General features: G+C 36.0%; 1 protein-coding gene across 2 annotated transcripts in view; it reads right to left on the bottom strand.

Annotated features, from left to right (window-relative positions):
* LOC121380753 (protein lingerer-like) overlaps positions 1-13074 on the bottom strand; it is a 53161-nt gene extending 40087 nt beyond the window's left edge. For both annotated transcript variants that reach the window (XM_041509721.1, XM_041509728.1), the window contains exons 1-3: positions 13020-13074; positions 3832-3985; positions 2853-2927 (exon numbers count right to left, since the gene is read on the bottom strand). In XM_041509721.1, coding sequence (XP_041365655.1) covers positions 2853-2927; positions 3832-3939 — 183 coding nt within the window. In that variant the 5' untranslated portion in view covers positions 3940-3985; positions 13020-13074. The remainder of the gene's footprint in view (positions 1-2852; positions 2928-3831; positions 3986-13019) is intronic.
* Positions 13075-14426: the final 1352 nt, after the last annotated feature.

The following is a 14426-nucleotide window of genomic DNA, read 5'->3' as shown; positions in this document are numbered from 1 at the left end:
CTCGCTGAAGTTTTATGTCGCTAATATTTAACGATTTACAATAAAAATATTATTAAAATGGCAACAGATTCAAAATCTGATGGCAGACAGGAGGGCAATAAGTGAAAACGAGCGTTACTCATCCTTTTACTTGTAATTTTGAATCTATTGCTATTTAAACAATATTTGACCTATGAGCTTAAATGTTTAGGTGGGGGGGGGGGGGGGGGGGGGGGGATTGTGGGGTTTTTTGGTGGGGTCACACGATGTATCCTGCTGACATTTTTTTCCCCCTCCTTTTCTTCTTCAATTAAAAAGAAACCACAAACATTTGGCAAAGACAGACATTTTTGTCACAATCATATACATCATTTAGACAGCTGTATTCTGACCAGGACATACAGGAAATTCCCAATTCTTGCTTTTACAAGATAAGAGGCCACAACCTACCTCATTAACTTATTATTATCTACATATTACCAGCCTGATAATCTATTTTATCATATAATAGGCACATATCCAGTTAAATCAAAGTTTGTGATCAGAGACTTCCATAATACAATTTTGATTCCTAATATATGATATTGTGATGATACTAAAACACACAAGGATAATACTAATCACATCTATTGACAGGAATATATGATTTCTTAATATACTACTCAAAAGAATTTAAGGGTCAGACGATATTTTCGACATTATTTTCTGAATGTCAATTATATTAGCTAGACCATAATGTCACGCATGGTATTGTTCCATTTTGACGAAAGTGGGTCTAAGCAACCCATAAATGAATTAAAATCCACTGTCATTAACACTGTCGACTAGTTCTAATGGCGAAAACATGCTTACATTTGCACGTAAATTAGGGCGAAAGCGAAAGGTCTGCTAAGTGCCCATAACTTGCTTTTTCACAAAGCGCTTCATTTGCACGCTTTACACGTGTATTCCATGTTCCCAATGCTGAATTTCCGTATAATTGGAGTTTGCGTTCGTGTACGGTGCACACTCCAAATTCGACAATGGTACGACTTCAACTGACTATCGAAGATCGAGGAAGGGCTATTGCTTGGCTTCAGGATGGCAATACGCAAAGAAATGTTGCTCTGAGACTTGGTGTCAGTCAGAGTGTCGTTGACCGACTGTGGCAACGGTACCAAGCAACGAATTCTGTTCGAAATCGTCCACGTTCGGGAAGACCCCGAAGCACTACAAATAGAGAGGACCGCTACATCACCAATATGGTTCTACGTCAACGCACAACCACTGCATGCTGATTACGTGACAATCTGCGGACTGCGACTGGAACTCGAGTGTCTGATCAAACCATACGCAATCGTCTGAGAGCCAATAATCTACGCTGCCGTCGCCAGGCTGTTCGACCACCACTCCTACCACGTCACAGAACGGCCAGACGTCACTGGTGCACGCTTCATCTGCGGTGGCAACGTGTTCAGTGGGGTCGAGTGATGTTCACTGATGAGTCCAGGTTTAGTCTCCAGTTCAACGACGGTCGGGTTCGTGTCTACAGACGTCCTGGGGAGCGCTTCGCTGACGTTAACATTAGACAACGTCACCGCTTCAGTGGTGGCAGCGTCATGGTGTGGGGCGGCATCTCTATCCACCACAGGACCCCCCTCTATGTGGTGGATGACAATCTGAATGGAATCCGCTATATGAATGAGATTATCCGGCCGTTGGTTCTCCCAGGCCTTCAGCAGATTGGCGGCGGGGCAGTTCTGCAGGATGACAATGCCAGACCCCACCGCGCCAGGGTGGTAACAGACTTTCTCAGACAACAAGGTATCGCCAGGATGGATTGGCCAGCATATTCGCCTGACTTGGCCCCAATAGAGAACGCCTGGGACGAATTAGGCAGGAGAGTTCGAATAACCATGCCCCTCCGGCCAACCTTCATGATCTGGGTCAACTTCTTATGGCAGAGTGGCAGGCCATTCCCCAGGAGTTCTTCAGACGTCTGATCAACAGCATGAGGCAACGATGTGTCGAGTGTATTCGCGCCAGGGGTGGATTCACACACTATTAAACGAATGTTCTAATGTGTAAAATCCATGTTTGACAACCTTCAACTTTGACAGCATGTCATGTGACTTTCTTGTATACAGTGACGTTTATTTGAGTTTTTTTGTAAATATGGAACAATAAAAAAAATATAAAAAATCTAATACACTCTGAAACTTATTTGGTTATAAATTTTTGACCTTTAAATTCTTTTGAGTAGTATATATAAATACTGCAAACAGCACACACATTTCCAAAAATTAACTATAAAACGCTGATGTGTTTTCAATTCAGAAACACTGCCAACAAATGAAGGAGAGACTGCCAAACAGAGAAGTGGCAATTTAGATTAGTAGTCTCAAACATACATTCAGATGAATTTGAAGTTTAAAAAGTTATCTAATAAAAGTAAAAAATTTGTTTTGTTTTACGACACCACTCAAGCACATTGATTTATTAATCATCGGCTATTGGATGTCAAACATTTGATGAGTTTAACACATAGTCTTAGAGAGGAAACCCACATTTTTCCATTAGTAGCAAGGGGTCTTTTATATGCACCATTTTAGACAGGATAGCACATACCACGGTCTTTAATATACCAGTCATGGTGTGCTGGCTGGAACGAGAAATAGCCCAACAGGCTCATCAATGGGAATCAATCCGAGATCGACCGCACATCAAGTAAGTGTTTTACCACTGAGCTACATCCCGCCCGTAAATAAAAGTAATGCAAGTCTATCTTTGTACTTGTGTGTATGGTCACACATGCACATGATTGCGTGTGTATGGTTTAATTCTATGAATCTTTCAGCATCACCCAGTCTCTCATAACATGCATTTTCACTTACCTGGTGGATGGATGCCAAGTCTGAATCATCCTGTCCAGATGTAATCTGGGCAATTCTCAACTGTTCTGCTGTGGGCTGGGGAAAAATTTATATAAAAATATATTATCTCCACTGAAAATGTTTTAATGAATCTATATCAACATGTACCAAACGATAGGGAGAAGGCTGCTAATTCCATTCAAAATACATAATATGCTTCCTGATATTGTGATAATCAGTTTCTCATGCATGTTTTGCTTTTCATCTTTTTTCTCTTTTTAAAAAAAAAAAGAGTATTCCAGACATAAAAGTTAAAGTTTGTTTTCTTTAACGACATCACTAGAGCACCTTGATTTGTTAATCATCAGCTATTGGATGTCAAACATTTGGTAATTCTGACAGTTTTAGTGGAAATCTGCTACACTTTTCCATTAGTAGCAAAGTATCTTTAATATATATGCACCATCCCAGATAGGATCGCACATACAAAAGCCTTTGATATACCAGTCGTCGCTGGAACGAGTAATAGCCCAATGAGACCCCTAAGGCTTCTAGATTATGATAGCCCTACTCCTATGGCTAGTGGTATTCAATGCTGGGCTAGTAAATAACTACTATTGTCATGCCCGACGGCTAGTAAAAAAGTTGTCAAATGCTGCATTTAAGTCTTATTTTGTAAATACAAATATCCTTAACACCCTCCACCAAAATCTAAGGCCTTTTAAGCTCGATTTCCCTCTTGGTGACATATCTGATTATTACTAATAGTAAAATGTATTATTTACTTAAATGTAGGGATAGTGAATTTTTAATCATGGCTAGTATATTTTTTAAATCACCGATCCCATGGCTAGTTATTTAAAAAAAAAAATGCTATAAGCCCTGCCCTAATGGGAATTGAGTGCTTTACCACTGGGCTACGTCCTGTCTGTCTCCTGGTGGGGAGCTAGAGTGATAGCTCCCCTTATGTGACGAAGTCATGCTAATTCATGCCATTTACCTTTACTTTTGGTCCTTCTGTCTTGGTCTGTGTCTGCTGTGCTGCAATCTTATTCTTATCCCTACTGGTCCTACTGGTAGCACGCGAGGTGCTAACGGCCGCACTCATTTTATCTATGTATACAGTATGTACAGTTTTTATGTACAAGAAAAGTCTGAAAATAGAAAATTAAAATGTTTACATATAAGAATTTTTTTAATTTTTTTTTTACTTCTACAGTAACAAAAGTCTAAAAAAATTAAATTGTCTCCCACTCAGGGTTGCGGGAGATTTGATAAAAAAAATCATGGGAGACTCCCACGGAATCCAGGAGGATTAAACAGGTCTGTACATTATACTATTTAAACCGGCCTCGGTGGCGTCGTGGTAGGCCATCGGTCTACAGGCTGGTAGGTACTGAGTTTGGATCCCAGTCGAGGCATGGGATTTTTAATCCAGATACCAACTCCAAACCCTGAGTGAGTGCTCCACAAGGCTCAATGGGCAGGTGTAAACCACTTGCACCGACCAGTGATCCATAACTGGTTCAACAAAGGCCATGGTTTGTGCTATCCTGCCTGTGGGAAGCGCAAATAAAAGATCCCTTGCTGCTAATCGGAAAGAGTAGCCCATGTAGTGGCGACAGCGGGTTTCCTCTCAAAATCTGTGTGGTCTGTAACCATATGTCTGATGCCATATAACCGTAAATAAAATGTGTTGAGTGCGTCGTTAAATAAAACATTTCTTTCTTTATACTTTTTAATTTCTACATTTTGCTATCAGATAAAAATGTCAGATGCAGCGATATTAATTATTGGCTTATGAACAGTAATTATAATTATTATGAATACAGGGCTAGCTCTGGCACTCACCAAATTTGCCAATTTTATTTTATTATTTTAGTATATATTTAACAATGTCACAAACAGTAACGGGCATGATTTGCCTGCCATTCATATACAAATATCAGCTATTAATACCACCTGCCAAAATCTGGGTTAATATGATGGCATTTCCCAACCTTAGTTCTTGAACCAGTATTCAATTTCTGATATCCAACAATTTTAAATGCATCACTGCCTTCATATAAAATTGCAGAGGGTGTAACAAGCAATCTATTGTCAAGTGTAACATTCCAGAGGGTGCAACGATCAACCTATTCAATGGCTTTGTTACACATACCTTTAAGTACCTGATCAGGGTGAAACCGTCAAGACCCTCAAACTTTTATTGTATTTTATCCGAGCTCCATGGTCTCCCTTATGTCCGATGGTAAACGTATAATAAAATAAAAAAAAATAAAAATAAAAAATAAAAAAAAAAACATTGTAATATTTTCTGCCATCAAAATAAACTGAGAATGGTTGTTTAGGTTACTAGCTTTTTTTTATTATCAGTATACCATTTGAGCTGTTTTTAGCATGATTCATACTTGTATCAACATAAGAAGTAACCACGTTCAAATATTAAATGAGCATGGGAATAATTTTAATTATATTTGAAAAAAAGAAATATTTTATTTAACGATGCACTCAACACATTTTATGTATGGCTATATGGTGTCAGACATGGTTAAGGACCAAACAGATATTGAGAGAGGAAACCCGCTGTCACCACGTCATGGGCTATTCTTTTCGATTACCAGCAAGGGATCTTTTATATGCACCATCCCACAGACAGGGTAGTACATACCACGGCCTTTGATACACCAGTTGTGGTGCACTGGCTGAAATGAGAATAGCCCAATGGGCCCACTGACTGGGATCAATCCCTGACTGAACAGGCATTGATTTACTTAATATGTAATTATAGTTAGTCAACTCAGGAGTCTCTTTAAAATAACCCTTGACGAACAATTACATTAATAGGCATCGGAAGCATTCCCCTCAACTGAAATTAGAATTAGTAACTGTCACCTCCTCTGATATTGAAACATATTTTGCTCGTAACCAAGGTTGTCGTGGAACGATAATTATTATGTACTCTGATACTATTCTAAGTTGCACCTTTTGTCTTTATTAAACTGATGGAAAGAAACAAGGGATCAAAAAATAGTAACTACAAACAGTTTCTGCAACCAAAACCCTCATTCTGTAGTATAAGACGTCGATAGCGTTACTGGAATTCAGTTTGTCATTAGCGACATTGAAGAGCACATTATAACTGTGTGAAATACAAACATCACCAAGATAGAAGTGAATTAAATTTGGCATCCTATTCCATGTGTTCCCTTATTTCTTTCCATCAGTATAAATTTTTGTCAACTTCTTAATGCGAGCCCTGGGCCTAATTTCAGATGAAATTTGATCTTCTCTAAGGTGGTATTTTCCGTATTTAAGCCACGTCCCGGTACTAGTCATCTTCAACAGAAGTTATATGTATGCACTTTCATTCGTAATGGTGTTGTAAATATAACTTTGCACCATTAATTAGGGCTGGAGTGATTAATCTGAATAATCATATATATCGATCTGGTTATAAAGAACGATTATCAATTGTATCATACTCCTAAATGATCAGCAAAATGTGCACATATACATACATAATTTATCTAATAACATAATCTATTTGCATTATTAGGCTCTAATTCATAACATTAAACATATAGAAAATAAAATAAAGTACATTGTCGAAGAAAATAAATAGTAGTTAGCACCCAAGATGAAATAGTAATGGTTATCGAACACACTACTTTCATTCAGTGGTGATATCCCTGACAAAATTTTTTTTTTTTTAATCATTTCTTAGAAATTAAACAAACAAAAACAAATGAGAAAAATTAAAGGGACATACCCTAGTTTTTAAACACTTCTTAAGGCATATTTTAAACTATTATAGGCATTTTTGACAACTGAAATCATACTTTACTTACATTTTATGGTTTAGCTTATCAATTTCCGTACATTTGAAGTGTTTTTGGTCATCCCGGTGTTTTTAATATCACAAAATGCATTTCTAATATTTTAAAAATGCATGTGCTTAAGAGAAGTAACAGTTATGGAGTCTAGGTTTAGTCTATTTTTAAGAGGGTATTTCACCATTTCAAAGTCACAGACTCATGTTTCACTCAACTGTAACTTTATCCAAATGTGTCACAGGTTTGTAGATTAACTAAACTTAGTGTTAATGTTCAACGGGTTGAAACTAGGGTCTGTCCCTTTAAAAAACATTAGTTATGCTGACAAAAATATCAGATGACAATGGTCACAAAAAACATAGTCCTGTTCACATTGCAAATTACTTTCAACTCCAAATTGAGTGCCTTCAGCCACAGAGTAAACTTGCGTACGTTTTTATTTTGCAAATATGAGTGCAGAAATGGAAAATATTACCCTAGCCCGCAGCCAATAGAACAATTTTATATTAATGTTTAACAATATTATAATATATCGACAAAAACGTTAATAAGTACACTTAGTAAGTAATCAACATCAAGTAGCAATTGAAATGAAGACCCAAACCTTGATTGACAAATCAATAAAGTTTGAATTATTTTTTAAATTTCATATAGATTTACAAAATTCAAGTGCCATCCCGCAAGTATTTAACAGAACAATATATATTCAAATCACACTGGCAACATACTACCAACATAAACAAGCCATTTGTAGGAAGTATTGACCTTTGATTGGCTCCATTTCGGGAATGTCGCACGCACACACAAATTTATTTTCATTGTCTGAATTACATTGTCAAGAGGGGCAATGTAATTATTGCCGTAGAGGGGAATCGGATGAAGACTGCACCACAGCAATTTTAAAAACATACTAGGGGCACAACGGCAAATTAAGATCTTTATGGGGCATGGAGGGGAAAAATAAACCCATAAAATAAAACTGACTGAAACAAATTTGCTGGAACCGGAAACTATATTCCTTGTGCCAAATGTTTTGCTGCATACAGGTATTTATTGTGTATTGTTGTTTTCTCAAACTATGGGCATAAACGCACAATAATATATATATTTATTAATAATATACATGTACATACATCAGACACATTGTTTAGAATTCATTTTCTTTCTTTTGAGCCCAATTTTGTTAATTTTTATATTCAAATTGGCAATATTTATTTTTATTATATGCCAACAAAAGTTTTATAAAATTCATGGATATTATATCGTAGTATACATTTGTCATAATACACGACATGCCGCCGGTATGACCATGTATGAAGAATGATATCATAAGCAAGACGTTTTTAACAAAGTTGTCTTCAACAAAGATTTCGCAATCATGTCAATATTTTTTTTGCGGATTATCAAAATATGCCACATCTGGACTAATTCGTAACGGCTTTGTCCACCTCTCGAACAAGGGGTGTGTGGTTTACAAACTACAAGTTAACATTTACAGTTTCGCAAATAAAACAACACATGTATATTGTCATGAGCGGCATTAGCAGTTATCTGTAATAAATTTGACCTGCACACCTACTTGGAACATTTCAGTTCCGCATCGAGAGTTTCCGACTGTTTTAAATTTCTGTAATCTTTTTAATCGGTATTACTTGTAAAATGCCAGCATTTCCGAAACCATAACTTTTGATATAATTAATTATTTTCACGATGAAATTAAAGTACTTTTTCAGGACAACATAAATAAAGGTAGATTTCCAATAAAATTCAAGACAAAATTCAATCTGATTTATTGAGGGGAACTGACCGCAAGAAGGAATAAAGGGTAAGGAAAACACTGCCCTTGGTAGGGGTAAAATTGGGAGGGCTTTACTGCAAACATAGGGGGCATGACGCAGGGCTTGTTATGTATAATGCTCACGCCCATTTTTCGGGGGGGGGAAAGTGTAAATAATACATGGGAAAATACGGTACTAGATATTCAAATGACTTAAGAATGTGACATGGCGTCTTTTGTAATGGAAATGACATCAATCTTGAATGATGTCATTTTGGATTTTTTATCCTTACATAAAAATAAACTAGTGTTTAACGTTTTTGTTTTCTGAATGCTGAACAGCTTACAGTATAAGGTTGTTATTGAAATGTTTCATGGCTATGAATGCACACGTCAACAGGGATGCAGAAATGAAACATTCCACCAGCCCGTCAGACCAGAACCAACTAAAATTTACTAGCCCGCAATAATTTCTTCTAGTCTGCCGGTCTATAGAATAATATATGATTAATATTATAATATACAGTGTCTTCACTTCAAATGACATATATATAGATATATTGACAAAACATCATTAACAACATCTGGTAAGTGGTCAACAACATGTGGCAAACAAAATCAAAAAGACAGATCGCCCGTCAGACTGGTAGTTGCATTTTTTAACTCGACCGTCAGAATTTTTACTCGTATTTGGCGAGCAGGCGAGTACTTTCTACACCCCTGTGTCAATTATGGTGTCACCATAGTACATTTGTTTAAAAAAGTCAATAAATGTAGTGCTGTGACTTAGATTAATTTACATCTAATTAGCAAAATTATCAAATTACGTGATCTGAAAAATATCACATACATTATCACACTTGATGTGCTAGCTATTACGTATTTGACCGGAAATAAGCCCAGGGGGCCAAGACAACTCATTGTGAGCTTAGCATGGGGTGGGCTTATTCCCAGACAAGGGGCCAGTTTTGTTGAAAATGTTTTTAATAATAATTAAAATAAATAATAATAATTAAATTAACTAGGAAGAAAACAAAAAACGTTCAGTAGCACATTTATTAATTAGTGTTCCATTTGTTATTAATAAATAATAATTGTTTATTAATTAAAAAAAAAAATTTCAATAGTATCTAATTATCCGAGACATACCTTCTATGTTACAATTACTTACCGGTGCTGTTTATTTACATCCAAAATTTAATGCTGAGAAGACTTAAAGGGACACACCCTAGTTACGGCTATTTGTTAACCATTATTTACCGGCCTCGGTGGCGTCGTGGCAGGCCATCTGTCTACAGGCTGGTAGGTACTGGGTTTGGATCCCAGTCGAGGCATAGGATTTTTAATCCAGATACCGACTCCAAACCCCGAGTGAGTGCTCCGCAAGGCTCAATGGGTAGGTGTAAACCACTTGCACCGACCAGTGATCCATAACTGGTTCAACAAAGGCCATGGTTTGTGCTATCCTGCCTGTGGGAAGCGCAAATAAAAGATCTCTTGCTGCCTATCGGAAGAGTAGCCCATGTAGTGGCGACAGCGGGTTTTCTCTCAAAATCTGTGTGGTCCTGAACCATATGTCTGACGCCATATAACCGTAAATAAAATGTCTTGAGTGCGTCGTTAAATAAAACACTTCTTTCTTTCTTTGTTAACCATTACGGCGTTGTTTTTCGCTATTAAACCCCATTTTTCACAACTAAAATTGCACTTTACTTACATTTTATTATTTAGAATACACATTTCCATTCACCTGAAGTGCTTTTTGGTAATCCTGATGTTTGTAAAACCACGAAATGCATTTTTTGCATTTTTTTCACAAAATGTGTTGTCGAGAAAAAACTGTTAAGCAAGCGAGGTCCAATCTATTTTTAATGTCACAGACGTTGGTATATCACGTGACCGTTATCATTTTGGTTCGGTTTGTTTTCTCGTGCACGGTTCGCGCAATCAACGTCCGATTTGTTGTTGTTCATTTGTGAGATTTTTCTTCACAGTTCGTGAACATTTTCAGTAACAATAAAGTTCAGACAAGTAAGTGTCTCAATACAAAACGTTACAAACCCTTAAAACCAATAATTTTGCTAAGTCTTACGATATCTGGAGAGGGGATACAACCAGGACAGAACAGTTGGAACATGTCCAGGAGAGGTGAAACAAACACACCCCAAGTCTGTGAAATTTGTCGTGACGTAGGCATTGTTGTGCTTCTACCGGTGACATCAGAATACTAACTTTCAAAATTATTTCAAGCAATTGGGACATGGGAATTCCCATGGTATTTATCGATATAAAACCTGCTTTTTCACTCCATTTGATAAAAACGTGATCTAAGTGTGTTACAGGTTTGTAGATTAACCAAATTATAATTTATTTTCGCTGGATGGAACTAGGGTGTGCGGCTTTAAAGATTTTTTTTTTTTTTTTTTTTTTTTTTTAAAGCAGTAGCCCATAGATCATAAAATGAATGTATTTTGTGTGCTTAAATGTGATTCTTCAGTTTTTATCTGATTTTAGCTTTTTCCTTTTTTCAGTTGTTTTTCTTGTTTTCAGAAAGTAGACTGGATTTTATTTGAAATGCTTAAAAATTACCTTTGAGTAAACTGTATTGTAGAGAGTTTGTAGTTTTTAAAGATCTCTTTAGATTTCATTTTAAAATAAATATCACTTGTGTTAATGTTGTTTGTTACTAGCTGGTATGACAGACAGTACACGATTTTAACATGTGTCAATGTTGTTTGTTACTAGTTGGTACGACAGACAGTACATGATTTTAACATGGGTAAATGTTGTTTGTTACTAGCTGGTGCGAAAGACAGTACATGATTTTAATGTGTTAATGTTGTTGTTGTTTTTTTGTTTTTATTTGGGGGGTTTTATTGTCCCAGAAGAATATGTAGTGTTAGCCTATACACACACGTTTCTGACACAGGCAGCCAGCTAACACTACAAAGAATTGTCAATCTAGGTCATTGTTCTTAGCCAATCAGAATAAGGTATTTGCCTAATTAGCATTAACTGCGATTCTGTGGTGGTAAAAATAGACATTGGTTTTAGTTCAGAATTGGGCTTGTGTACTTCAACAAAGAAATACTGCAGGCATGAAATTGAAAACAATGTTACACACTGTTACTATTAGACTGCTAAATCTCACTGGTGGTAAAATACTGTGTTACATTTGTGTTTAATTATCTGCAGGAGGTAGACCTTTTAAATGAACTTTGAGCAAACTTGCAATTTCGTGTTATTTATAAGGTGACGAAGTTGGGGGTGGGCTTATTTACAAATGAGGGCCTAATTTCTTAAATGCTATCAAAACGGAGGGGGGCTTATTCAAAGACATGGGCTAATTTCCAGTCAAATACGGTATGTAAAATATTACACTAACAAGATAGTATTTAAAGTTAAAATGTTCATAACTGGTACACGTTCACATATCATTAATTTAGTAAACCTGTGTATTGTACAAGGACGACCTCAGTTCTTTGCAGATTCTAACTTCTATAGCATGTGTCACCAGTGTCGTCATACAACAATGTTTCAAGTCTTTTGTAAAATAGTAAATAATTTAAACATACGCCAAAATCTAGTAAATGTTTATAATGTGTTTGATCACGAAATAAAAATTGTATGTTTAAAAGTAATAATATAAAAAAAAGCAGTTATTAAATTCTGTGATCTACCGTCCATTTTTCTGTGTCGTTTTATTGGTGTACTATGGCATTTTGCACCTTGATATTGTTGACTATTACTACACCACATTCCAGCCATTAAAAAAACGTTAACAGTCTATTTAAATAAATCAGGTTAAGATAAAAAATGTCCGCGAAACAATACAGAAAAGCTTATCCGTTGATGTAATACTACTTCTGGCAAACAAAACCGAAATCCACATTAACGTATCCACATATGAATGCCAAAAAGTATACAATACATAGTTCAACCAATCAGATTGTCATAAAGTGTATCTTGACATTAAGAAAATGTTATTATTTAAGATAAATCATATCATGTATAGGCCTATGAGTAACAATTAACATGGATGTTAAAAATGTACATAACATTTGGGTCATGTATACTATCTGCTCTCAAAACTTAGTTTTTCTGAGTGTCAGTAAAATCGTTTGTTAAATGTGGCAGGCGAAATATAAACAAAGACGCAGTAAATGTATTTTTACATATTAAAAGGGTTAGGAAATAACTTCGTATCTATGAAAATACTAGCTGTAATTTCCTGTAAAACGTAAACACTAAACATTTGTATCCATAATAAGACAACAATTTAGTTCTTCACATCATCAATGAGTAAAAAATACTTTAAAATTGTAGCAGCATTATAATATTGACGTAGATATACAATAATTGACGCACAAACGTACTGCCATGTGACGCCATGCTGGATTTTTGGGGATTTTTTCAATCGATCGTATTACAATAAAAAGGAAATAAAAATTAAAGTGAAATGAGATGTTGTATACGTTATAATACTAAGAAATAAATGAATACCAAAGTTGTGCTATTGGGTCACTATGAAAACATAAACAAATGACATCAACTACCACTGACAGTGATACCTACTGTCGATTCTGCTCGCAGAAAGAAGTATGAGTCACGTGACTTTGCCAGAATTCGCGCCGCCATATATTTCACGAAGATGACGTCAGCCTGGAATTCCCCTTCGTATTGCTAATTCTTACATTAAAATTGATTAATGACATTAATTTAAAACATTGATTGATACGACAAATATCCTATTCTTAATTACATACAATATTATTTTATTACTAATGTCAGGAAACAAAACAATGCACGAAAATGCACGATCATTGAATTGCCACAAGAGGGCGCCTCGCTGTTTTACTACAACAAAGGATCGTCTGCTGACTGTAAACTTGTAGAAACATGATTTTATAATAGGCCCATAACCGGGGTATTCCCCCACCTTCACATCCCCAGTTACCTAAGGGTGGGTACACAGCACAATGGGAAAACATTAAAAAAAACCCAAAGAAAACTCGACATTCAGTAGCGGATGTCGGAAGGTCACCAGCCCCCCACCCCCTCCTTCGGTCATGAAGTGTTGGTTCAACTCTCTCCCCCCACCCCACACTAAGTCTTATCTGTGGGGGAAGTACAGTGTAGGCCATAATATATATCCCAAAAATAATTACATTCTTGTGTGCAGCTATAGTTTGAGTTAGGGCTGTCATATTCAGGCATACATCTAAACGTTTAGAAAATTAGTAAATGTCTTATCGAAAGTAAGCCTATTAGTATTACGCTTTCCAGACGGTTCGTCCACTGGACAATTCGTCCACCGGACGGTTCGTCCACGGACGATTCGTCCACTCACCTCGGACAATTCGTCCACTCGATGAGTGCATTTTTTTTCAAACATATTAATAGTTATTTCTTTGACATTGTAATCGTTTCTTAACATTATTTTGTGGTATACTATAACCAAAAAAGTAAAATAGAGTTAGAATTCAACATTAATATCCAGTTTTTATTAACTGTTTGTACAATCTAATTAAAATTAGCTCCACTATTGCATGTTTCGTTTGAATTACGAATGCCTTAAAACAAGTTTTATTTTATAAAATAAATAATTGTTAATGTAAAAATGAAGACTGATAACCAATCCCGTACATATTGGTATGGTTCGCTGTACTGCGACCACTAAAATACACTCGCCCGATATTTTTAGAATTTGTATGCTCCCAAATAACGTTATAAAAGGCGAAGTGTGATTGGTCAATATTTAAATTATTATTTACAGACGAAATGTTAATTGGACATTGGAGACTACGCAGTATTGTTAGCAATCTGATTAAAATTAGTTCTACTGGTCTAAATACGGCTATCGTAATTCACACGAAACATATCGTATACCCTCAGAATAATTCGGAATATTTTCTAATTATTTTCAAATCACTCGCATGATTCTGCAAGTAAGATTTTGATTGGTGGACATGAGCTACAACT

Source organism: Gigantopelta aegis, chromosome 2 (assembly GCF_016097555.1).
Source record: "Gigantopelta aegis isolate Gae_Host chromosome 2, Gae_host_genome, whole genome shotgun sequence".
NCBI lineage: Eukaryota > Metazoa > Mollusca > Gastropoda > Neomphalida > Peltospiridae > Gigantopelta > Gigantopelta aegis.
The sequence above is the reverse complement of the archived record's forward strand: the minus strand, read 5'-3'. Positions and strand labels throughout refer to the sequence as shown.